Consider the following 26,545-nt stretch of genomic DNA (forward strand, 5'->3'; position numbering starts at 1 on the left):
TTATTTTTGTTTTGTATAGTTATTATTTAGATCTACCTATGTATTTACTCTATCTATAATTCTAAATTTCTTCCTGCATTACTGTGTTTCTATTTAGAATCATTTTCTTTTGCCTGGAGAACTTTCTTTAGTATTGTTTTAGTTTAGGTCTGCAGGTGACAAATTCTCACTGGTTTTATTAGTTTAAAACATCTTTCTTTCATTTTCATTTTTGAAAGGTATTGTTGCTGGGTATCAAATTCTTAGTAATTGTTTTTGTTCAGCAATTTAAAGATTTGTCTTGTGACTTCCATCTTTTCTTTTTAATGTGTGGAGAAGTTAGATATGTTTTGACATTTTTATTTGAAGATAATTTTCTGCCCCTCTGTGGCTTTAAAGATTTTTCTCTTTGCTGTTTGTTTTTAGCAGTCTTATTCTAAGGTACTTAGGTGTTGTTTTCTTTATTATTCTGATTGATATTCATAGCACATCTTGAATTTATGGCTTGATATCTTCAGTTTTAGAAAATTCTTGGCCATATTCTTAAAAAATTTTTGTTTCCACCCTCATTTCTGTCATTTTGTCTTTAGAACTCAAGCACCCATTTGTTAAACTTTGTAATGTGTTCCATGTGTCACTAATGCTCTTTTCTGTATTTTTTATCCTTTTTTTTTCTGCTTCAGTTTAGATATTTTGTATTGACTTATATTCTTGTTTTCTTTAGGTATAGCCAGTCTGCCATTAAGCAAAAGTAATTTTATTTGTTTGACTTTTTGTGTTCTAGAATTTCCATTTAATTGTGTTTGTAGATACTAGTTATCTGTGAAAATATTAGTAGTTATTTAACATTTTTCAGGATATGTATCTATTGTCTTTCATTATCTTCATTAAGTTCTGAATAAAATACAGTCTTTCCTTGACTAGTTTCCTGGATAATTCAGTGTATATTATTAAATCATAATAAAGTATTTTGGGTTTGTATGTAAACCAGAGTTAAGGTATATAATCAGATTTTTCACTGACATGAATATCTGGACATTAGAAAGTCATGTGAAAGTGGGACAGTTTTTCTTTGTGCAGGTATGTCTTACTTACCATATGACATCTAGAATTTAAGACCCCTGTTCATTAAATGCCAGAAGCACCTCTAAACCAGCAGTCATCAAAGCAAATTTAAAAATGCCTCCTGATATATATAGCCTCATGTAGGCGACCTGGTTAACATTACAGCATGAGGCCATCACTGGCAATGAAGCCTTGGACTCAGGGCCTCTGCCAGGTTTAGAAACACACATAGGAGGATGTGGCTTTACCTAGTTGAATGTGAGTGTTGGTATGACTCAACCATTTAGTGGAGTCATAGGGGCTGGCTAGAGGAAGAGTTAGGAATTGAGAACACGCAGCAGAGCTTCAAATGATGACATAGTGGTGGCATGCCGGATCACAAGTCTTGATTGAGACATACGTCTAGAAGACGAGATCTCAAACAGCATAGATTGAAGATGGCTGCTGCAGCAGCAAGGATTTTCAAGAGCAGCATGTTGATCTTGATGCTGTTGTCTGTGTATCCAACTTTTCAGCAATGATTTCACAAGATAGTTAGCAGTTCTCTAAATTAGAGAATATTTGTTCATCCATCCATCAACTCATTCAAAAACATTAAGTGCCTGCTACGTTTTAGTCACTACAAGAATACAAAGCTACCTATATATAAAGAAATTGTCCCTACTCTTGGGAAGAGAGAGAGAGAGACAAGTCAAAAACTAATTATAAAATGAATGATAATTATCCAGTGGAGGAAGATGACAAGAAAATAAATAATTTTAATATGAGAGATAACGGTATAGCTATAATTTAATTTCATGTGCAAACATTTTGAATGTTTATTTTTTTCCATTTGCCTGAGGAATATGAAATGAAGTCTCCGGGAGCTGAATTAATAGAGAAAGAAAAAAAAAATAAGCTTAAGCTATGGTAAATTCTCCCTAATATCTGGATTACTTAAAGTGAAAAGATGAGGCAGATGTTTTACTCATAATGGAACTTCTGTGGTTAACATCTCTAGGAATTTATAATGGTTATTCTGCCATTGAGGTTCTCTTAGATCTGGCTCTTACTATTATAGGATTGTTTTAGAACAAGTGGAAAGCTGGATGTAAATAATAGAACAGTGACAGAATTGAGCCTGTATCTGCATTGCTTCAGAATTTGGAAGGAAGAGGAGCATATTTTTTGCATATTTTATTTTATTCTATATTTGAAGATATTCTATTTTGTGTGTGTGTATGTGTGTGTACTACTCTAGAAGCATAGTTTCTATAGCACTCAATAGTGGAATATATACAAAAATGTAAGCAATGGAAAAGTTAACTACTCCTTATCTTGGAAGCCGGAGATTCCAGCAGGGATTTTCTGTAGCTCTAAATGCTACACCTGCTCCCTCTGTCACAGAAAATACCATGATCAACAGGTTAAGATTGTGGCAAGTGACCAAACTCATAGCTAACATTTATTAAGTACTTCCTATGGACAAGTCACTGTGCTAATACAAGTACCTTAACTTATTTCATCTTCACTGTCACCTGATTGGGTCCAATCTTATTCTTAGTTTGCATATTAGGAAACAGAGACTCAGAAAAGCTAAGAGAATTGTGCAAAGTCCCAAAGCTAAGAAATAAATGAACTTGCATTTGAAATCAAGTTTACCTGTTCTGCCATTTTAGCATCACTACCTGACTTAGTGTGGTATATAACCTATGTTCATAGACCAAGCCTGTGGGTATGCAGGTGGGTTTGGTGCGAAAAACATAAGTTTTAAAATCAAATGGACACTGATTGAAATATAGGTATTAATACCATCAGTTACAAGCTTTGGAGTATTACTTAACCTCTCTGAACTTTTGGTTTCCTTGTCTGTAAAATGGAGATGATAAAATCTATCTCAAAAGGTTTGAGGAAGAAATAAAAATGTGAAAATGCCAAAGAATCTGGAACCCAGAAGGTGCCCTCTTTGTCCCTGTTCTTCTTTTTTTTTTTTTCTCCTGTGTAAAACAAACTTAGAGGACTAAGCCTGGCTTTGTGGAAGCAGTGGAGCTTTAAGACATGAGGTAGAGGAATATTTATTTCGTTAAGGAGGCAGAAAAGGCCATCTTGAGGAAGTGATATTTAAACTGAGACCTGGAGGATGTGTGGAAGCTAGATTAAGAAGGGTGGGAGTATGCTGTTGCAGGCATGTGAACATTTTGGGCAAGTAAGTCACTTAAGAATCATGGTCCCTTTATCTGTAAATGTAGGCAGCACTGCCTTAGTGTGTCCCATCTGGGTAGTCTGTTAAGGAGTAGAAGTAAGAGAGATTTGAAATGGTAAGACTGCTATATAATATAAGGCATTGTTATTGGTAATATATGATAACAGCATAGAATTTTAAGGATGGATTTGAATCCCAGATCTAGCTAATCCTGTTAATAGCTGAGCTCTGGACAATTCACTCAGCCTTTTCACACTGATTCCCTCATTTATAAAATCAGAATCATGATGTCAGCTTCACAGGACGCTGTAAGAAGTTGTACCATCATGAGTATGTGGAGGACTGGGAATTACTTTGAAGTAGCTTGTCCCTTTCCTTCCATCTCCCTGCTCCACCCTTGGCACCACACTCTTCTAATGTATTTATGTACAAAAGCATTTTGTACACTTATGTACACAAGCATGATGCTAACTTACTATGTTGTTCAGGGTCTCTTGAACAAAGACATTTTTAGCTTCAAATAGCAGCAATCTTTTCATCTGTGATTCATTCTGTTGTTTCTGTATACAAGTTGATACTCACAGCTATGCCTTCAGGTTTATCATTTCAAGACAGCTAGAGGAGGAGATCAGGTATAATCTAATCATGCCAGGATGCTGAAATGGGAAACTACTCAGGTTTTTGATGTGTAAAACAAGAAACTCCTTATGGGGGTATTATATGAAACAAGCGTTTGAAATAGGTCTCAAACAGGAAGTGGTTCACAATTTTGTTTTTGAATTAACCTGTATTTGCTCCTCCTGAAAGGAGAGAATTTAATGTAAATACAAAGTCTCACATCTTTTCTTAACAATAAGTGTCCTCTGCTCCTTTTTATTTGGGACAGGATGAGGAGCTTTACATGAACTTTAAATTGAGGACAAATAGAAAAGGTATTGTTTATCTAAGCTGCCTGAAGAAGGGCACTTGGGGAAAGAATTGCACTCTAAAATAACCTTATGAAAGTTATTGATTTGTTTCTTTATGGTTCCCTGACAAACAAGGACCATTATTTCTGTGCCCGAATGGGAGCTGGGTCAAAGAACCCTTTTTTATAGATAGTCTTTCCTGAAAACCAGACTTGTCAGGAAAATGAACTTGCAGAAATGAAGACATGAGACTCAGTTGAATATTGCGTCCTGTTTGCTGCTTTGAAGGGCAAGTAGGAAACACTGTTAATTTTTAAAAATTTTACTGAGTACAAGAAGGTTTAGGGATAGCTCCAGAAATTTAGATAAATGGCTACTGTTATGTATTTGCTAAGTGGTTTTTATTTGAATTCCCTTCCCCAGGACAGTTGAACTCTGTAGTCCAGGGTTTGTCTACCTATAGTAGGCTAGGGAAAAAAGCATAACATTTTTTGTTGTTTTCACCTTATATTTTAAGATTAACTTCAAAAGATCACATAAATTATATATCTTTGTTATTGAAAAATGGAAAATACAGATAAGTATAAAAGAAAACAAAAAATTATCTGAAACTCACACGCAGGATTATCTACTCCTCACTTATTAGTTTATATAATTCCACAATTTGTTCCTATGCACATAGATACATTTTTAATCATAAAATATTATATTTTACATACTGTTTTATAAATTGAAAATACAGCTTTTGGAGAGCTTTATTCCATCTTTCTCACTTTTGGTCTAAGAAGCCAAGGGAATTTAAAATGAGATTGATCAATCAATAATTAAAGTAGGGTTACTATACCATTTAGATGAAAGAAAATTTATGTTGCCTGTTGATATACTGCTCTTTAGAATTCTATAACAACCCCCCAACAGAAATTTGAGTACTGATTAGGGATACATTTATTGTTTATTTTTAGCACTAATCAAATATTCAATAAATATACAAGTAAAACAAGTTTTTTTTTTGTTTTTGTTTTTTAAAGCACCTTGCTATTACTTTGAAGTATTTGGGGATGGAGGTATTATATTACCTGCAAGAGCATTTTATTCATATATTATTTAAAATATTAAAAGCTTTTTACAAAGATATTTTGATTGCTTTTTAGGCTTGTCATAATCTAATCCTTTATCTTCTAGTGAAAAGCTATTTTAAGAATATTTCTTTTGCTTGAGTGTCTTAGATTGGAAGAGATGATTTTAAAGTGTTGGAATTGCAATAGTAACATGGAAAATCAGTAAAACTTAGTTTACAATGTTATTTCTTTGGATTTTATAGCTTTATCCAAGGTTCTAGCTGTTGAGGAACTCTAGCATCCCTGCTTTCATAAAGCAACTTTATGTGACCATATAATTGATTCGTAAAGATTTAGACCTGAAAAACACGGCCATCTGTGCAGGCCTTGGTAAATGGCTCATTTTACTTAAAATTAACCATAATAAATTATTTAGTTCCATAGAGATATTAATATAAGGAAGATTTTTGATATGTCCAATACCTAGATGAAGAAAATTTTTCTTTAATTTTAATGACATTCAACATTATGAAGATTTTGTAGTGACATTATTTAAACATTGTTCTCTCAATCTCTCACAACCTAACTGGAATATCTCAATTCTTATGGATGGATATTTTTGTGGGGGTAAACAAACTCAGGGTTGATTACTAATTAATTCAGCCAACACTCAGAAACTGTGCTGAGTGGATTTTGAGATATACAAAGAGGAATCAAATGAGATCTCCTTGCTTGAAGAGTTATAGTCTGCTGAGAAGACAGATATGTAAACATATCAGGAAGGCTTCCTAAACCCAGATACATTTAAACTTTGAATTAACATGAAGAAAAACTATGATTTCGTGAATGAAAGTGAAAAATCTGCACCATGTTCTTAGAAGATTCCGTTTACAGTTTAGTAAGCCAAGTCCAGTGACTAGGGGCTGCTTAAAAGTATAATGGACTGCTTTCAAGTTTGAGGGTCACTGTCAAAATAATTGAAGTGCAGAGAAGAATTTCATCTCAAGAAGTAAGAATGTTGTATGTGGAGACGATAAACATGGCTGGCACTTAGAGCCATACCAAGCTTAAGGGAGTACATATAAGCTGGTGTGGTCAACCAATGTCTGGGTCAAAGACATGGCTCATGATTATGCCAGCTTAGTGAGATAGAGACATTTTGAATTTCCCAAGTAGTCTTGCAAACTCAACCTATAGATTCATTTCTCCCTTCGGCAATGTCGTGGATCCTCTAAGTGCTAATTAAGGTCCTAATTAAGGAATAATTTCACTCTGTTAGGTTTTACTTGTGTAGACTGGAATGAGAAGATGGGAAAGTCAAAGAACTTATGGGACTATTTTCCCTTCGAGAAAATGAAATAGACGATATTTGCTGAATGCCTGTGACATAATAGAAAACATTTAGATTAAAAATAAATTATATTTAATGGTCCCTTAATCAGTGCCAGATACTGTTAACATATCTTTACATACAGCATCTCCTTTGATGCTTTCAATAACGCTATTGAATAAGCACTTTCTCGTCTCTGTTTCCCAGATGAGGAACCTGGACATGGACATGTTAACTCAGTAACAGACTCCATTAATAAATGGTGTCACCAGGATTCAAACCTAGGCAGTCTGTCTCCAGAGACTGAGTCCTTAGGCTTCAGAACTCTGTGAACTTGGGCAACTCGTTCAATCTCTCTCATCCTGTTTTCTTATCTGTAAAATCAGAATCATAATAATAATGCCAGCTTCATAGGGTTGGCATGTATATAAGGCTTTGTGTAGCATTGACTACAGATACTTTCTCTGGCCTTGCAGGATGATGGCAGAGGTGGGGAAATCCACCCTCCCCTATTCCGCAATTGTCCCTGTGATCATCACTTCCTGCTCCCAGAGTGGGAAGCATAAGTAAGTGATCAATAAATAGTAGCTGCTGGCTTTGTGAAGTTGTCATTTTTATTTAATCTGTATCCTGAAACCAAGATGGTTTTCTTGAAATCAGCAGGAAACATACTACATTGTGGCTTAGGAATAAAATTTGTTTTTTCTCACCTTCTTATCATTGCTCTTTGGGTTAAGAGTATACTGTAGTTGTCACACTATTGCCAATTTTGAAGAATGTGCTATAGCAATATAACAGAAAGAAATTCAGAGGTATTCTAAGCTGAGTTCTGGTGCTCTTCTACTTTGATCTCAGTATTTTTGTAAATCAGACATTGGGAATGTAATCTCACCTCAGATATAGACCTTATACTTCCTGAGTGACTCTGGAGAGGCCCCAGTGTTTGAAGCACATTCCCCTATAAGTTATGAATTTAGCATTTCTTGACATTAAAGGATGATTTCATTTTTCACTTGGAAATGTTGTGTATACCCATGTAAATCTATATCAATGTTGGTATATTAGTCTTGGTTCTCCAGAGAATCAATAATATATACATACATATCCTATTTGGATATATCTCTAAGATAGAGGAAGAGAGATTTATTTTAAGGAACTGACTCATGCAGTTGTTGGGACTGGCAAGTCCAAACTGTAAACAGCACATCAGCAGGCTGGGAACTTGGGCAGAAATGCTGTATTTCAGTCTTGAGGCTGAATTCCCTTTCCTGCAGGAAGCCTCAGTTTTTGTGGTTGAGGTCCCTAACTGATTGGATGAGTCCACCATATTATGGAGGGTCAGCTCCTTTGAAAAGTCAATGGATTGTTCATGGTACTCTCCTCTACAAAATACCTTCACAGCAACATTGAGACTAGTATTTGACCAAACAAATGGGCACCAAAGCCTAGCTAAGTTGGCCCATGAAAGTAACCATCACACTTGGTTTCTGCCATTTTGTGAAAACATCCGTTGCTAGCATCCACCAGTTTCCTAGCTCATCTCAGCTCTAACTGAATGCTGGTGTTCTGAGGACTCCATCAGGAGCTTAGAAATTTATTTTACTTTTTCCTAAAGTATTTTATTAGGACTTCAACTACTGGTTGACTGAGGAAAACAGGGTGAGAAAGTTTAGAAAGGAGGGAAAAGGCCTTCACTAAGCAACTTAGGAACAACAAACTCTTGCTTCCTAAGGATCTAGTGTGCCAGGTCAAGGATAGTTCTTACTTGAGAAACGCACAGTCTGGTCCAGCAAGGCTAACCAGAATATAAATGAGTACAATAAAGTGTGACAGGGGTTGGCGCAGTGGGGTGCAGGCTCAGCAATTTGGGAGGTTGAGGCAGGCAGATTGCTTGAGCCTAGGAGTTCTTCAACAGCCTGGGCAACATGGTGGAACCCTGTCTTTACAAAAAATACAAAAATTAGCTGGGTATGGTGGTGCATGCCTGTAGTCCCAGCTACTGAGAGGATGAGGTGGGAGGACCACTTAAGCCTGGGAAGTGGAGGCTGCAGTGAGCTGTAATCATGCCACTGCACTTCAGCCTGGGTGACACAGTGAGATCCTGTTGCAAAACAAAACAAAACAACAGTGTAATAGTGGGTGCAGAAAAAAGTGAGGTCACAGAGGGATAGTGAAGAGCCATACCTGAATGGTGGTTAAGGATTAGGAGTGATTCATCTCTGAGGTGTTGAGACTTAAAACTTCTTGTTTGCAAACCCTTCTCAGGAAAAGTCAGGGACGAGTAGGAATCCAGAGGGAGAATGAGATATGAGACCAGGAAAGAGGAGGCTGGGGTTGTCCAATAGTGTTGACCAAGTTGTCAAGACCAGGAAGATAGGTGAGGATCAGATTATGGGGTCTGCATTTTATCTCATCAGAGGTAAAGATGAGCCATGAAATAGTTGTATTTGTTTATTTATTGGATTTGAGTTTCTTTTTAATTATTTTTTTATTATAATAAGTTTTTTTGGGAACAGGTGGTATTTGGTTACATAAATAAGTACTTTAGTGATGATTTCTGAGATTTTGGTGCACCCATCACCTGAGCAGTGTACACTTTTAAACCAGAGAATAACATGGACAGTACTCTTCAAAAAGATTTAGTGTTTGAAACTTAGCCAAACAGTATGTCTGCTTTCAACTCATGTAGGAATTTGGGTTAGGAAATCTCTGGGAAAACGAATCTCTGTATAGTCCATGGGATGCTTAGTGTTTCAATCTGAAGTCATCAGAGCAGCCTGTCAATGGCCACAAACAGGTTTCTGTAGAATCTATGAGATAGCTGGTTTCAAAGTTACTTCAAAATGGGCACAACTGAAATGTGGATTCAGCATGAGGGAAGGTGAGAAATAGAGAAGGAATTTCTGAAACGCTTAACTGATCCAGGGTTCGCTTTTCTGTTTGTGACCATTGTTTTCCTTTCTAATTTGTGGAGTAATAACATAGCAACATTAATTTATGTTTGTTTAATTCTCTCATGTTCATGACCCCAAATAATTTGTGAGATCCTCAGGGATACTGCCCACACTTATGCTTCATTTATACCTCAATATGCCCAGCACCCAGCCAGGCATAAAGCAGTCACTCATACATGTGTTGGTGCATCTGTCTTTAAAAATCCAACTACTTACTCAAATCCTTCTTGTTTCTCATGAATGTTAGATGATGAAGTAGCAAAGAGCTGAAAAACGCAGCCTGTGGTACTTATAGTATCTAGTGGCAACTACTGCTTTTAGGATGCTGGTTAGTGCTAGTCAAAAGTGTCGTTTTCCCTTAAACATGCTCTAATGGTTTTTGCTAGTTAACAGCAAAGCGAAACTTCAAGTCAGGGAGCAACTTGTCCTCCTGTGACTTCAGGCCAATCGATGATTTTTACTCCGGGTATCGACAGCTCTCTGCCGCATCCCCTTGTCTTTGGCTACGTGGGTTGACTGTTGTGAAATAGATTATACTGATTATATTGCCCCATGGGGTTTAATCAGTGCCCAGCAAATACTGTGTGTGGTGTGCCTGTGAATTTCCTTTGTCTTTTAATTGTTCAGGATGTGGGACTATTGATGGTGCTGCTTTTGTGTGCTCATACCTTGACTGATCAGTTTTTAAATCAGAGCTTATGCCTCTTTGCAGGATGCCACAATTTGGAAGCCCGATTCATGCCAGAACTGCCGTTGCCATGGTGATATCGTTATCTGCAAACCTGCTGTTTGCAGAAACCCTCAATGTGCCTTTGAAAAGGTATGGTATCCTAATTGTGTCCTAAATGTATTGGCAAAGTCAGTGAAGGGTCAGGTTTTTGGATCATTTCAGACATCTGTTTTTGACATTTATTCTAATCTCTAATTGGAAGCTATATGAAATGCAGAAGAGAATTTTAACATGTTATGTCTAAGAATATCCTAATTTCCAGAATTTTAATTTATCATATCTAAGAACATCTTAATTTTCATTTATTGGGCATTTACTCCGGACGAGGCACTTGGTTTAAGGTCTTAAAAATGATATCCATTTAATATTATGTGGGGCAGGTATCTTTATTCCTACTTTATAGATGATGAAAGTGAAGCCTGTAGATTTTAACCAACTTAACCATGATCATGCAATTAACAAACCACTGCCCAGAGATTTTACCTCAAGTCTGACCGATGCCAAAGCTACTGACATTAACTGCAACATGCATGAACCATTGAATGAACTGAAAGTCAGAACTGACTTATTGAAAAAGATTTTCTAAAAATATCATTTGGATCTGCCACTGATTGTATTATTGTGCTACCATTGGGCTCCCTAGGAACATGAGCAAGTCTTTGATTCAATAAATATCCTTATATTTGACCAAGTCTATGATTGGTATTTCCTCCCTTTTCTTCTGTTAAAAATTTTCAGTTTTTTTCTGAATACACATCTATTCTGTTAGAATAATACTTTTTCTGGATGCTGACTCTTTTCTTTTTAAAGTGAATCTATTTGTCAAAAAAGCTTAAGCTTTAAATTTGAACTTTTGAAACTCCCTGGACAAGACCAATTATTTTATTCATAAAGCATTCTGTCAATTTTCAGTTTATTTTTCTACATTTTGGCTCCCTCCAATAATTAATCTTGAGTCTTTATGCCATCCAATGCTAATAAGGTTCTGTTTGTACCTGATGTTGGAGTGAAGGCATGCCTTTAAGAGTATTCCTTTGTTTCTGCATGAGTGTATTCCTGAGAGGCCAGGAGTACTTTAAATGTTGGCAAATTTGATAATATTTTGTTGTATATTATGGAGCTTTCTATTTGTAGGGCAAATACTCCTAAAAAAAATCACTATTTGGCTTGCTAAGTAAGTCACATCAGAATTTGAGCTGGTGGTGAAAATGCCGTGAAAAATGCCCTCCCACACTTCATGTGAAGAATTGTGTTGTCATGAAGGAAGCCCTGAATTACATGTTAGAAGACATGCATTGCATTGTTGAAATCTAAACATGTTCTATATTAGGGATTAGCAGACTCAGTCTGGCTCACTGCCTGTTTTTATACAGCTTTTTAACTAAGAATGCCTTTTACATTTTTAAAATGATTGAAAAAAATTGAAAACAATGCTTTTAATGTGAAATTATGTGAAATCAAATTTCACCATTGGTAAATAAAGTTTTATGGAAACACGGGTTCACTCATTTGTTTATATATTGTCCTTGGCTGCTTTTGCACTATAACAATAGCATTGCATAGTTGCCATGTAGACCATGTGTGACTCTCAAAAGCTAAATATTTACTATCTGGCCCTTCATGGAGAAAGTCTCCCATCTTTGTTCGATACCAAACTTGTAATTTTATCTCTTCCTAATTTGCTCTTGTAATTTTTCTCATCTTGGTAAATGGCAACCTCATTCTCCCAGTTGCCAGAAAACTCAGTGTCACCTTTGACTCTCCACTTTCTCTCACATCCCATATCTAGTACATCAGCAACCTCCTCCCAGCTCTTCCTTCACGAAACAATAAATTCCAAATGTGACTTCTCTGCTGTCAGTCTAGTTCCATTATTATCATCCTTTTGCCTGGATTCTCACAGCAGCCTCTTAACTGGTTTCACTGTTTCTATACTTACCCTTTTCACTGTAATCTTGATATAGTAGCCAGAGTGATCCTAATGAAATTGAAGTCAATTAATGTTGCTTCTCTCTTTAAACCCCTCCAGTGGCTTCCAGTGGCTTCTCTTCTCACTCAAAGTAACATCTCACAATGTCCTTTAAGATACTACTGTTCCCCTCTCATTCATCTTCCATTGTTCTCTTCCTTGCTCACTGCTTCAGAAACCAAACCTCCTTGCTGTTTTCTGAATACATAGGCATATAGCTAAGAAAGAACAATTTCAGAAGGAACAGCAAAGTCCAAAGGCCCTATGGCAGAAGTGTGTCTGGTATTCACATATATATGTATTTGTGTATTATATATATATATATATATACACACACACACACACACACACACATGCAGAGAGAGAGGTGTGTTTATATATATATATATATGTATATGTTATTGTTTGATCTTTTACTTCAAGTCTTACCTGAGTGCCATTATGTTTAAAATTGCTAATCTCTACCCCTACCACACATTTTGTATCCCTCTTCCAGACTTTATTTTCCTTTTTGATACTAACTACTATTTTACTGATGTTTTTGTTTAATGTCTCTTTTATTCTCTGTATATCCACAATACCTACAGTAACACCTGACACATGGTAGGCACTCAATAATTTTTTTTTACTGACTGAATGAATGAATGAGAGATGAGGCTAGAGAGTTGGTAAGTTCAAAGTTATGCAGAGCCTTGTATAGTGTAGTATGGAGTTTGGAATTTTATTTTTCAGGTGATAGAATACTAACAAAGGTTTTAGGCATAAGGGTGGAGTGGCCAGCTTTTTTAGAAAAAAAGTCTCTCTGGTTTTTCAGAGATAATGCACAATATTAGAAATGATGAGATCAGTTTAGAGGCTGAGAGAATCATCCAGAGCAGATGAATAGTAGAATTAGAGCACTGGTGGTGTAGGAATCAAGAGAAAAGGGCAGAGTTGACAAATATTTAGGGGATAAATCAGCAGAACCGGCTGAAGGTAGGAGGGTGAGAGAAAGAAAAAGGAGAAATGACTGTGATATTCTCACTTTGAGTGAGAAGAAAAGCCACTGGAAGCTGCTGGAGAAGTTTAAGGAGAGAAGCAACATGATCTGACTTCAATTTCATTAGGATCACTCTGGCTACTATATAAAGATTACAGTGAAAAATCAAGTATAGAAACAGTTTTAAGAGGCTACTGTGAGAATCCAGGCGAAAGGATGATAATAATGGAACCAGACTGACAGCAGAGAAGTCACATTTGGAATTTATTATTTCATGAAGGAAGAGCTTGGAAGGGGTTGCTAATGTACTAGATGTGGGATGTGGGAGAAGGGCTTAATGACTAGTTGCTTAGCTGAGTCACCAACTGATACTGAGAATACAGGAGAATGAGGAAAAGCAGCCCATCTGGGAAAAATGAGAATTTCAGTTTGGGTGGCATTGGGTTTGAAATGTCTGGGAAAAGAGCCAGGTAGCTATGTCAGAATGGTAGCTGGATATGTAAGTCTAAGGTTCAGAGGAGAAGACGGGGCTGGGGATATAACGTAGCTGTCATCAGCACATAGATAGCAGTGCAAACGTGTAGAACGAATGAACTCAGCCACAGAGATTGTGTGAGAAAAGGGTACAAGATGAAGAATGGGATTTGGGGAGCACAGTCATTTAAGGCGAGGTAAGCATAAGAAAAAGTGCTTAAGAAGATTGAGAAGCTGTGGTCAGAGAGGTGAAAGGAAAGAAATGGCCAAAGAAGAGAGTAATATCATCACCAGGAGAATAGAAGATGCTCAGAAAGTTTCTGTTAACCATATTGAGCACAGTTGAAGGAGTCAGTGGGAGGAGAACTTAATATGGTCCTTAAGGTCTGGCAGCATGTAGGCCACCGGGAGCCGCACTGAGGTTTGTATCAGTGGAGTGAGGGGGGTGGAAACTGTACTGCAGAGGAATGAAGAATGAATGGGAAGCAAAGAAAGAAAGGCTGGATAAAGGCCATCCTTTCAGGAGCTTGACTGAGGCTAGAAGGAGAGAAGTGGGGCTTTAGATAGGCAGCATTACATCTAAGAGGTTTCTCTAAATCTCCCATCCCCAACCATCAAGTCCTTCAGTGTGATTCCGTGGTGCTTTGTGCTTGCCCTATTCATACCTCTTGACCAGACTGCAAAGCCTGTTTACTTATCAGCTTCTTCCTCCAGACACTCAGCTCCCTGAGAGCAGGAATCTTGCCTTCTTCCTATTGCAGCCCATCAAACAGCATAGTACGCAGCACACAGAAGGCACGTAGTCAACATTTTTTGGAAGGATTGCACAAGGGAAGGGAAAGGGTTTTGTTGTGTTTTACTTTCTAGTTTTTTATATTAGTATGAAAGATATAGAATCACCTTAGGAGGGAAAGGGTAATAGCCAGACTTGAGAGAGAAGTTGAAGAGATGGGAGTTAGAGGGGAGGAGAGGCAGAGTAAGTGAATTAGAAGGAGTGGTTTCTGGACATTGAGGCTTACATGAATAGGAGAATGGGAGGCCAGCTATGGGTTGAATGACTGGAAGGAAAAGAAGTGCTCAAGGATCTCCCTGGAGGAAATGAGAAGATGAGTGACAGTAAGGGTGAAAGAGTGCTAAAGACTAGGAGGCCCAGGTTCATTGGAGTGTGGACAGACTTTAAGGTTGGCCATAGCTTTGTCAAATAGAGATGAAAATCACTTGAATTGAGGTGGTTAGGAGTGTACAAAGATAAAATATCATTTTAATGGGCATTGAAGGTGTCCAGAATCACCTAGACACAGGCGGAAAAAAGCCAGAGATCCAGGTGTCAGGTCTTTACTGAGTGATCAGTAAATCTGTGGATCAAGGCAATATAGGAATCAGAGAGCATGAACTCTAAGGAAGGAGATTCCCTATCTGTAAAATGAGAGGCTTGAACCAGATGATCCAACCATAAGAAACTTCACCTCTAAGATCATGGAAATATTCTGCAGAGCTTTTGGGCTCTTTATTTCAAGTAATGAAATAGGATCATAGAATGGAAGAACTAGAAAGGACCTTTAGAAATCATTTAGTCAGATATCCTCAGTCTGTAAATGAAGAAACTGATTTTTAGTGGTTGAGTCACTTACCCAGAGCTAGGAGGTGGCATGGCCATGCCGACAACCTTAGGCTTTGGCTCATGTCCCAGTGAGATTTTCACTCTACTGTGTTGCTTTTGAGTTTTCTTTTGTGCTTTCAGCAGCATGTGTTGCTGTTACTCGTATCTGCTGTGGTACTCTTACATTAGTATGTGGGACAAGTTCAGGAATCACTGCTGTAACTAAATTATTATTTTATTTGAGACAAAGTTTCATTCTGTGGCCCAGGCTGGAGTGCAATGGCATGATCTCTGCTCACTGTAACCTCTGCCTCTTTGGTTCAAGTGATTCTGCTGCTTCAGCCTCCCAAGTAGCTGGGATTACAGGCATGTGGCACCATACCCAGCTACTTTTTGTATTTTTGTAGAGATCAGGTTTCACCATGTTGGCCAGGCTGGTCTCTAACTCCTGACCTCAAGTGATCCAACTGCCTCAGCCTCCCAAAGTGCAGAAGATTGAGAGAAAGAACACAAAGGTATTTAGAACCTTGAATAGTTAACCCAGTTCTGTCAGAAGCTATCCTGTCTAAGCATTTCTGAAGAACATGTCTGCACAAAGAACAATACCATGCAAAGAAACATGGCATTACACGGTGAGGTTTTGGCTGCAAACCTCAATGCAGATAATGACAGTTACCTAATAAAGTTGTTGTGAAAATTAAATTAACTTTCTCTCTCTATATATATGTATATGTCTATACATGCATATATGTACATACCCATATCCATATAAATTCATAGAGGAGTACCCTGCTATTGTAAGCACTCAACAGGTGTTAGCTATAATGATCAAACTATCATCATTGTCAGTGGTTCTTCTAGGTCCTAAGCAAATAATCTTGTCCCCGACAATCTTCACTGATGTTTTTTGCCCCTGCAACCACTTTCTAAAGCAGGACACTGAAAAGCCTGCAGAAGGAGTCCTTTGTGTTCCATGCAGTCCACAGTTCACCAAGCCATTCAGGGTTACAGGGTTAGGTGGCAGGAACTTTCTGCTTCTCATTCTTTAAGCACCCGCATGCAAAAATTTTTGTTCCTCCTTTAACTTACCTCTTTCATGTTCCACCAGAAGTTCAACAGACAGACCAAGTTGGGAACCATCCTCTCCCCTCTCCTTACTGCCACTAGCAAAATAAACAAACAAATAAATAAATACACACACATTCAAACACACATACATATCATATTTATAAAATGAGCTTTGAGGGCTAAATTTGAAAATCAGCTTTTACGTAAAACAAAGAAAACTCATTTAGGTGCATGAAACATTCCTTGAAGTCTTCCATTCTACCTGCCTTTTCCCCTTGCTCCTGGCTTCTGTGTTAGAATATCGACAACACTTAGATCATGTTATTTTCTATCTGTATAAAATTCTTAGGGGAAATCGGGCTAAATTAGTTTCTCTAATTTTCTTAGTAAAAATCAGACACGTACAGTTTTATATTGGGGTTTAGAGGGTACTTTTCTGAAAAGTGATTAATGTTGCACAGTATGTATAATTTCATAAAATCCAATGTCATATAACTTTTATCCTTTATAAAAAAAATAGGAATTTGATGGTCACTGTTACTGATATATTTATCTGTTTTGTGAATTAGTGGTTATAAAAACTTAGTCCTTTTTCCCATCCACTCCTATAGATATAATTAATAATGTTAGAATTCTCTCATAGGTAAAATTCTTTTTTAAATGGAAGCTGCCAAGAATAAATAATAAACATTAATAATATTAATACACACTCATGCATGTGTGCATGCACACACACACACGCGCGCACACACACACACACACACACACACAATTTTTTTTTATTCTACTGGTGGAATTCTTGGTAGACTTTTATCCTGTGGATAAGTCATGACTTACTGGCTAATGTAGGGTCTCCTACCATTTTTGATCAAAATCACTCATTGCTTATTCTGACACATCGCTAGACTTGAGAAAAATCCTAAGTAAAAGAACAGCATGAGTAAAAAGATCTAACATGAGAGTCGTGGGCCTCAAAGACAAGCTAATGCTCTTCACTCCATATTTTTAATAACTCTTAAACAGATTCTTTACAGTGGTGAATGGATGGTTGACATGTGACACCTCCCCAATAAATCCTGGGGTATCAGGTGGTGGCCTATTCTCTTGATAGTATCAAGAAACACAATTACAACAATAAAAGCCCTGAAAACAATACAGATCTTTACTAGAGCCTAGGAATTCTACTCAGCTTCCCACAGTGTGTATATATGATACCTCTGCAGAGATATTACTTACTCTCAGAACTCTGTCCTCCAATCTCATATCTCCAGTAAAAGTTACCCATGAAAACTTCAGTTGCTGCACTGATTGAAGTTCTCATGGGTAACTTTTACTTGAGACAGGAGATTGGAGCTTAGACTACCCTAGGCTGTCTAAGACATAGATAGCTGGAAGACCTGCCAGCTCTGTGGCCACCCTCCACCTGAGTCTTCTTCCTCTTCCCAGCAGGTAGAAACTGCTTGCCTCGTGTGAAACTCCAAGCATTTCTAGTGAAAAAAGTCTCAACTTCACCACATGTGAAAAGGTGTAGACTTTTTTTTTTTTAAGGAAATTACTTTTACAAAGGGATTCATTTTATCTTTGAGTGAAGCTCTTCTGGGCACATAACCTTTTTTTCAGTCTGGTCATTTTATCTTTTCTGTTGTCACCTCAGAAATTCATGAAATTTGGTGAATGTAAGATGACTTGGGGTCTGATGAACTATTGTGACTCAGTGTGTGCTGCCTCTGTTTTAATTTGAGCTGCTTTTAAATGCTCAGGGAGAAGTGCTTCAAATAGCTGCCAACCAATGCTGCCCTGAATGTGTTTTGAGGACTCCAGGATCTTGCCATCATGAAAAGAAAATCCACGAGGTAAGTGTTTTCTGACCCAAGGTTGATTCTATGTCTGCAAATCTCTGACAAGGGAAAGCTGAATGTTAACCTTGTGTTGATGAGTTTTGCTTTTTATTTTCTTTGCCCAGGCAATGGAGGATCTGAAGCCCATTTGACTTTCTGTGAGCATTTAGGTTTCCTGTAGCATAGGAGTAAAACATTGTGTAGGCACTACGTACATATTTGTAGATTGAATTTGTGTCTGAGAATGTTGATGTTGAAGAAGTTGTGATACTGAATAATAAAAGTACTTTCTTCCTTTTGCGTACTACATACATATTTACTTTGATAGTTACGAATAACCCTTAGCTGGTGAGAATAGCAGATGTTATTACTCTCATGGTAAATATTTTTTAAAAAATTTTTAAAATATATATTATATTGCACTTTAGGATCTGGGGTACATGTGCAGAACATGCAGGACTGTTGCATAGGTGATAAACAGCAATGTGGTTTGTTGCCTTGATCCCCCTGTCACCTATATCTGGCATTTCACCACATGTTATCCCTCCCCAACCTCCCTACCCCTGTTGTCCCTCCCCTATTCTCCCCCAATAGACCTCAGTGTGTGATGCTCCCCTCCCTGTGTCCATGTGTTCTCATTGTTAAACATCTGCCTATAAGTGAGAGCATGTGGTGTTTGATTTTCTGTTCTTGTGTCAGTTTGCTGAGAATGATGGTTTCCAGGTTCATCCATGTCCCTACAAAGGACACGAACTCATCATTTTTGATGGCTGTATAGTATTCCATGGTGTATATGTGCCACATTTTCCCTGTCCAGTATGTCATCGATGGGCATTTGGGTTGGTTCCAAGTCTTTGCTCCTGTAAACAGTGCTGCAATGAATATGTGTGTGCATGTGTCTTTATAATAAAACGATTTATAATCCTTTGGATACATACCCAGTAATGGGATTACTGGGTCAAATGGAATTTCTATTTCTAGGTCCTTGAGGAATCACCACACTGTCTTCCACAATGGTTGAACTAGTTTACACTCCCACCAACAGTGTAAAAGTGTTCCTATTTCTCCACATCCTCTCCAGCATCTGTTGGCTCCAGATTTTTTAATGATTGCCGTTCTAACTGGTGTGAGATAGTATCTCAATGTAGTTTTGATTTGCATTTCTCTGATGACCAGTGCTGATGAACATTTTCTCATATGTTTGTTGGCCTCAATAATGTCTTCTTTTGAAAAGTGTCTGTTCATATCCTTCATCCACTTGCAAAAATGTTTTCCCATTCTGTGGGTTGCTGGTTCATTTTAATGATTGTTTCTTTTGCTATGCAGGAGCTCTGGAGTTTCATTAGATCTCATTTGCCTATTTTGGCTTTTGTTGCAATGCTTTTGGTGTTTTAGTCATGAAGTCCTTTCCTATGTCTATGTCCTGAATGGTTTTGCCTAGATTTTCTTCTAGGGTTTTTATGGTGTTAGGTCTTATGTTTAAGTCTTTAATCCATCTGGAGTTAATTTTAGTGTAATGTGTCAGGAAGGGGTCCAGTTTCTACTTTCTGCACATGGCTAGCCAGTTTTCCCAACACCATTTATTAAACAGGGAATTTTTTTCCCATTGGTTGTTTTTGTCAGGTTTGTCAAAGATCAGATGTGTGTAGATGTGTGGTGTTGCTTCCGAGGCCTCTGTTCTGTTCTATTGGTCTATATCTCTGTTTTGGTGCCAGTGCCATGATGTTTCGATTACTATAGCCTTGTAGTATAGTTTGAAGTCAAGTAGGGCGATGCCTTCAGCTTTGTTCTTCTTACTTAGAACTGACATGGCTATGTGGGCCTTTTTTTTTTTTTGTTCCATACGAAGTTTAAGGTGGTTTTTTCCAGTTCTGTGAAGAGGGTCATTGGTAGCTTGATGGGAATGGCATTGAATCTATAAATTACTTTGGGCAGTATGGCCATTTTCACAACATTGATTCTTCCTATCCATGAGCATGGAATGTTTTTTCATCAATTTGTGTCCTCACTTATTTCCTTGAACAGTGGTTTGTAGTTCTCCTTGAAGAGGTCCTTTACATCCTTTGTTTACAGTCCTAGGTGTTTTATTCTCTTTGTAGCAATTGTGAATGGCAGTTCGTTCTTGATTTGGCTCTCTTTCAGTCTGTTATTGGTGTATAGGAATGCTTGTGATTTCTGCACATTGATTTTGTATCCTGAGACTTTGCTGAAGTTGCTCATCAGTTTTGGGAGATTTTGGCTGAGACGATGGAGTCTTCTGCAAATAGAAACAATTTGACTTCCTCCTTTCCTATTTGAATACCCTTTATTTCTTTTTCTTGCCTGATTGCTCTGGCTAGAACTTCCAATACTATATTGAATCAGAGTGGTGAGTGAGGGCATCCTTGCCTAGTGCCAGATTTCAAAGGGAATGCTTCCAGTTTTTGCCCATTCGGTATGATATTGGCTGTGGGTTTGCTGTACCTTTTATTATTTTGAGATACATTCCATTGATACCTAGTTTATTGGGAGTTTTTAGCATAAAGCTCTGTTGAATTTTGTTGAAGGCCTTCTCTGCATCTATTGAGATACTCATGTGGCTTTTGTCTTTGGTTCTGTTTATGTGGTGAATTACATTTACAGACTTGCATATGTTGAACCAGTCTTGCATCCCCGGGATGAAGCCTACTTGATCATGGTCGATAAGCTTTTTGATGTGCTGTTGCAATCGGTTTGCCAGTATTTTATGGAAGATTTTTGCATCTATGTTCATCATGGATATTGGCCTGAAGTTTTCTTTTCTTTTTGAGTCTCTGCTGGGTTTTGGTATCAGGATGATGTTGGTCTCATAAAATGATTTGGGAAGGATTCCCTCTTTTTGGATTGTTTGGAATAGTTTCAGAAGGAGTGGTATCAACTCCTCTTTGTATGTCTGGTAGAATTTGGCTGTGAACTCATCTGGATCTGGGCTTTTTTTGGTTGGTAGGCTATTAATTGCTGCCTCAACATCAGCCCTTGTTATTGGTTTATTCAGGGTTTTGACTTCTTCCTGGTTTAGGCTTGGGAGGGTGTAAGTGTCCAGGAATTTATCCATTTATTCCTGGTTTACTGATTTATGTGTGTAGAGCTGTTTGTAGTAATCTCTGATGGTAGTTTGTATTTCTGTGGAATCTGTGGTGATATCCCCTTTATCGTTTTTTATTGCATTGATTTGGTTATTCTCTCTTTTCTTTTTTATTAATCTTGGTAGTGGTCTATTTTGTTGATCTTTTCATAGAATCAGCTCCTGTATTTATCGATTTTTTTTAACGCATTTTTGTCTCTAACTCCTTCAGTTCTGCTCTGATCTTAGTTATTTCTTGTCTTCTGCTAGCTTTTGAGTATTTGGATCTGCTCTAGCTCTTTCAATTTTGATGATAGTGTTGATTTTAGATTTTTTCTTGCTTCTCATGTGAGCACTTATTGCTATAAATTTTCTTCTAGATACTGCTTTAAATGTGTCCCAGCAATTCTGGTACATTGTGTCTTCATTCTCATTGGTTTCGAAGGACATCTTTGTTTTTGCCTTTATTTCATTATTTATCCAGTAACATTTAAGAGCCAGTTGTTCAGTTTACATGAAGTTGTGCAGTTCTGAGTTAAGTTCTGAATTCTGAGTTCCAATTTGATTGAATTGTGGTCTGAGAGCCCATTTGTTATGATTTCCGTTCTTTTGCATTTGCTGAGGAGTGATTTACTTCCAATTATGTGGTCAGTTTTAGAGTAGGTGTGAGGTGGTGCTGAGAAAAATGTATATTCTGTGGATTTGGGGTGGAGAGTTCTGTAAATGTCTGTTAGGTTTGCTTAGTCCAGATCTGAGTTCAAATCTTAGATATCCTTGTTAATTTTCTGTCTCATTAATCTGTCTAAACTGGTTTCACAGTAGATTTCTTTTGTCTCCATTTTAACAGTGCTTTTGAAGTTTATACAGAAAGCTTTAAAAGTTAGTTTGTGCCCTTGATTGTTATTCTTACAACTGCTAAAATACCTCTGTAAGCCTTATCCTTTATTCTTTCATATGTTGTATAATTAATGTATAGATTTCATTGACCAACTAAAATGTTGGGTGTCTGTAAATGAGACCAAAACATGGGTTGCTTTTTTCATAAAATAATTTCTATTGGGGGTTACTGTTAAATGACAGCAGCTAACCTATAACTGTGAATGCTTCGTGTCATCAGTATTTGCATTACATTCATAAAAGTGTGCAAGTCCTGTGACTCCCAGCTTAACTGAAATACTGTTATGCCACCTAACTTGAGTACAGCAAACTGGTTTTAGGTTTCAATGAAATTGATGTAAAATGATATCCCATAAATAAAGAGTATTTGTGTTTGGTTTCAGAAAAAAAAAATTTCTGTCTCATTCATCTGGGTTTTTGTTGTGGGATGTCTGTTTCATCAACGGAAACTTTGCTCTTGCCAACCAGACAATCTGGGCCCAGATAGTGCAACTTTGGTTCCCTAATTCATGTTGATACAGCCCCCTTCTGCACAGCCCACCACGTTAGCTCTGAAATATTCAGGCCCCCAGAAGGCAGGACCTGGCTGTGTTTCTCGGAGGGAGGTCCACTGAAGGATGCAGGGGGCTGACGTCTAACACCTCCAGCTTCCTGATTGAGTACCTGAAAGAATCTATCCAGTTCCCCGGTCGAATCTCAGGGGGACCTTGGCATAACCGGCAGACCTCCAAACCTACCCCCAGCCACACCTGACCCTGTCTAGTGTCTAATATTGACAGTGGAGAGTTAAATTCTCCCACTATTATTGTGTGGGAGTCTAAGTCTCTTTGTAGGTCATTAAGAACTTGCTTTACGTATCTGGGTGCCCCTGTATTGGGTGCATATATATATTTAGGATCATTAGCTCTTCTTGTTGCATCGATCATTTTACCCTTATGTAATGGTCTTCTTTGTCTCTTTTGATCTTTGCTGGTTTAAAGTGTATTTTATGACAGACCAGGTTTGCAACTCCTGCTTTTTTTTTTCTTTTTGCTCTCCATTTGCTTGTTAAATCTTCCCCCATCCCTTTATTTTGATCCCATGTGTATCCTTGCATGTGAGATGTGTTTCCTGGATAAAAAGTCAAAAACTGATTGGTTTTGACTTTTTATCCATTTTGCCAGTCTGTGTCTTTTCACTGGGGCATTTAGCCCATTTATATTTAAGGTTAATATTGTCGTGTGTGAATTTGATTCTGCCATTTTAATGCTAGCTCATTGTTTTGCCCGTTAGTTGGTGCAGTTTCTTCATTGAATTGATGGTCTTTACCATTTGGTACGTTTTGGAGTGGCTGGTATTGGTTGTTCCTTTGTATGTTTAGTGCTTCTTTCAAGGACTCTTGTAAAGCAAGCCTGGTGGTGATGAAATCTCTGAGCAATTGCTTGTTCATAAAGGATTTTATTTCTCTTTTGCTTATGGAGCTTAGTTTGGCTGGGTATGAAATTTTAGGTTGAAAGTTCTTCCCTTTAAGGATATTGAATATTGGTCCCTACTCTCTTCTGGCTTGTGGGGTTTCTGCTGAGAGACCCTCTGTAAGTCTGAGGGACTTCCCTTTGTGAGTAACCCGACCTTTCTTTCTGGCTGTGCTTAGCATTTTTTCCTTCATTTTAACCTTGGTGAATCTGACGATCATGTGCCTTGGTGTTGCTCTTCTTGAGGAATATCTTTGTGGTGTTCTCTGATTTCCTGGATTTGAATATTGGCCTACCTTGCTAGGTTGGGGAAGTTCTCCTGTATGGTACCCTAGAGAGTGTTTTCCAGCTTGGATTCATTCTCTCCATCACATTCAGGGACACCTATCAAACATAGATTAGGTCTTTCCACATAATCCCATATTTCTTGGAGGCTTTGTTCATTTCTTTTCACTCTGTTTTCTCTAAACTTGCCTTCTCATTTTATTTCATTGAGTTGATCTGCAGTTTCTGATATCCTTTCTTCTGGGTGTTCAATTCGGCTATTGAAACTTGTGTATGCTTTGCAAAGTTCTCATGTTGTGTTTTTCAGCTCCATCAAGTCATTTATATTATTGTCTAATCTGTTTATTCTTGTTAGCATTTCATCAAACCTTGTTTTAAGGTTCTTATTTTCTTTGTACTGTGTTAGAACATGTTCTTTTAACTCAGAGAAGTTTGTTATTACCCACCTTCTGAAGCCTGTTTCTGTGAATTCATTGGACTCATTCTTCAACCAACTTTGTTCCTTTGTTGGTGAGGAGTTGTGATCCCTTGGAGGAGGTGAGGCATTATGGTTTTGGGTGTTTTCATCCTTTTTGCACTGGTTTCTTCCCATTTTGTGGATTTATCTATCTTTGATCTTTGTAGCTGGTGACTTTCAGTTGGGATCTCTGAGTGTACAACCTTTTTGTTGATGATGAAATTCTTTCTTTCTTTTTTTTAGATCTCCTTCTAACAGTCAGGTCCCTGCCCTCCTTGCTCTAGGACTGCTGGAGGTCTACTCCAGACCCTGCTTGCCTGGGGATCACTTGCAGCAGCTGTAGAACAGCAGCTGCTGCCAGTTTCTTCTTCTGTTATCTTCTTTCCAGAAGGATACTCACCAAATGTCAGCCTAAGCTCTCCTTTATGAATTGTCTCTTTGAATATACGGGAGTCAGGAGCTGACTGAGCTCGAGGAGACAGTCTGTCCCTTGTAGGAGCTGAAGTGCTGAGCTGTGAGCTCCATTGTTTTGTTCAGAGCTGCTGGGCAGGTACCTTTAAGTTTGCTCCAGCAGAACTCATATCTGCTTTTTTTCCCAGATGCTCTGTCCTGGGAAGGTGAGGCTTTATTTATAAGTTCCTGACATGCTGCTGCCATTTTTAAGAGCTGTCCTGCCCAGCAAGGAGGTGGCCTAGTCACAGTCTTGCAGCATTGGTGTTGCTGAGCTGCTGTGGGCTCTGCCCAGCTGCTGTGTGAACTTCCTTGCAGTTTTGTTTAGGGAAGTAGAGTTAGGACTTCCTCGGCAATGGCAGTCTGCCTCAGTAATGGTGGACTGCTTCGGTAATGGTGGATTGCCTCAGAAATGGCACACTGCCTCAGTAATGGTGGACTGCCTTGGTAGTGGTGGACTTTCTTCCCCCCCCCTCAGAGCTGAACCATCTCAGGTCCAGCTGTGCTTACTGGGAAACTCTCAATTCAGAGCATTTCAGATTCCTGGTCTTTGTGGGGGTGGGACCCACGGAGTGAGATCACCTGGCTCCCTGTTTCAGCCCCCTTGTTTTCAGTTGAATGGGCAGCTCTCTCTCCCAGGCATTCCAGGCACCAGTTGAAATGGCATCTCAGATTTGTGTGAGTTTTTGTGTGGAGACCCACTGTGCCAGCTGAAACAGCCATGCTGGAAACTCGTGGCACTTCTCAGCCTGGGAATCTCCTGGTCTGTGGGCAGTAATAACTCATTTGGGAATGTGTTGGGCTGCTATTCAGTGTGGGGACTTAAAACTCAGAAAGTATCATGCTCATTTCCCTGTGGGGCAGGATTTTCTTACTCAAGTCACTGTTTCTGAATTATACAAAGAAGCCACTCTTTCACTTCCACATAATGTGTTACTGAAAGACACCCAAGTATGATTGACACTGAGAATGTCTTCATACCACATATCACCATGTGCTGCTTGATTCAGCCTGTGTTACGTAGGGTGATCTTGTCTTTAAATGTCACAGAAGAAGATCCCTATAAACTGAAAAGTGCTGCAGGGCAGAGTGGTGATGGAAACAATGCCAGTTCGGAATGATTCGGATAAATGCATGGTTCAAGATGAAAAACACCAACTTGAATCTTTCAAGTGAAGGAGTTATTAGGAACCAAAATAAGGCCAGGATCTAGAGGGTGGAAAAAAAACAGACATATCAAATAAGAGGTGGTATCAGGGACATGGAAATCAGAATTCAGTAAATCTTTGCATGGACCACTCTAATGACATCATATGCATTCTCATGTCACGTGTGTGCACATATGCAATCTTCTTTTCTTAGTTTAAGATGCCTGAGAATATTGACAATATTTTCTAAATATTTACAATGATCTTCCCTGCCTCTCACCTACCTGGCACTTGGCACTGATCTTTTCCCAGAGCAGGTGCTCAATAAACATGAGTGAATAAAAGAATTTAAAAAAATAGTAAATATTTTCTCCAACTTCTCTATGACCTCATGTTAAGGGCATGTTGGTCAGTAACCAGTGTGGCTGGGTAGCTCTAGGACCACACAGATCTGCCATGGGTTAGTTAGAAATCCTCTTAGCCTGCCACTTTTGCTGGGACAGTTCAGAAAGTTCTCCCTCTGGTCTTTCTTTTCCCCACCTCCCTTGTGGTTCATCACTCTGCAAAAATACACCATGCAGAAAGTGCTAAACTGGGTAAGAACATAACCATGTGTTGCTTTGTAAATGTGACTTTCAAAA

At 38.2% G+C, this 26,545-nt stretch overlaps 1 protein-coding gene across 7 annotated transcripts in view; it reads left to right on the forward strand.

Moving 5' to 3' along the window:
- The window catches only part of FRAS1 (Fraser extracellular matrix complex subunit 1), a 460,403-nt gene that overhangs the window by 158,837 nt on the left and 275,021 nt on the right, over positions 1-26,545 (forward strand). For all 7 annotated transcript variants that reach the window (XM_074396330.1, XM_074396331.1, XM_074396334.1 and 4 more), the window contains exons 3-4: positions 10,189-10,296; positions 18,057-18,149. In XM_074396330.1, the coding sequence (XP_074252431.1) occupies positions 10,189-10,296; positions 18,057-18,149 (201 nt within the window). The remainder of the gene's footprint in view (positions 1-10,188; positions 10,297-18,056; positions 18,150-26,545) is intronic.

The sequence above is a fragment of the Saimiri boliviensis genome, chromosome 3 (assembly GCF_048565385.1).
Source record: "Saimiri boliviensis isolate mSaiBol1 chromosome 3, mSaiBol1.pri, whole genome shotgun sequence".
NCBI classification, from domain to species: Eukaryota; Metazoa; Chordata; class Mammalia; order Primates; family Cebidae; genus Saimiri; species Saimiri boliviensis.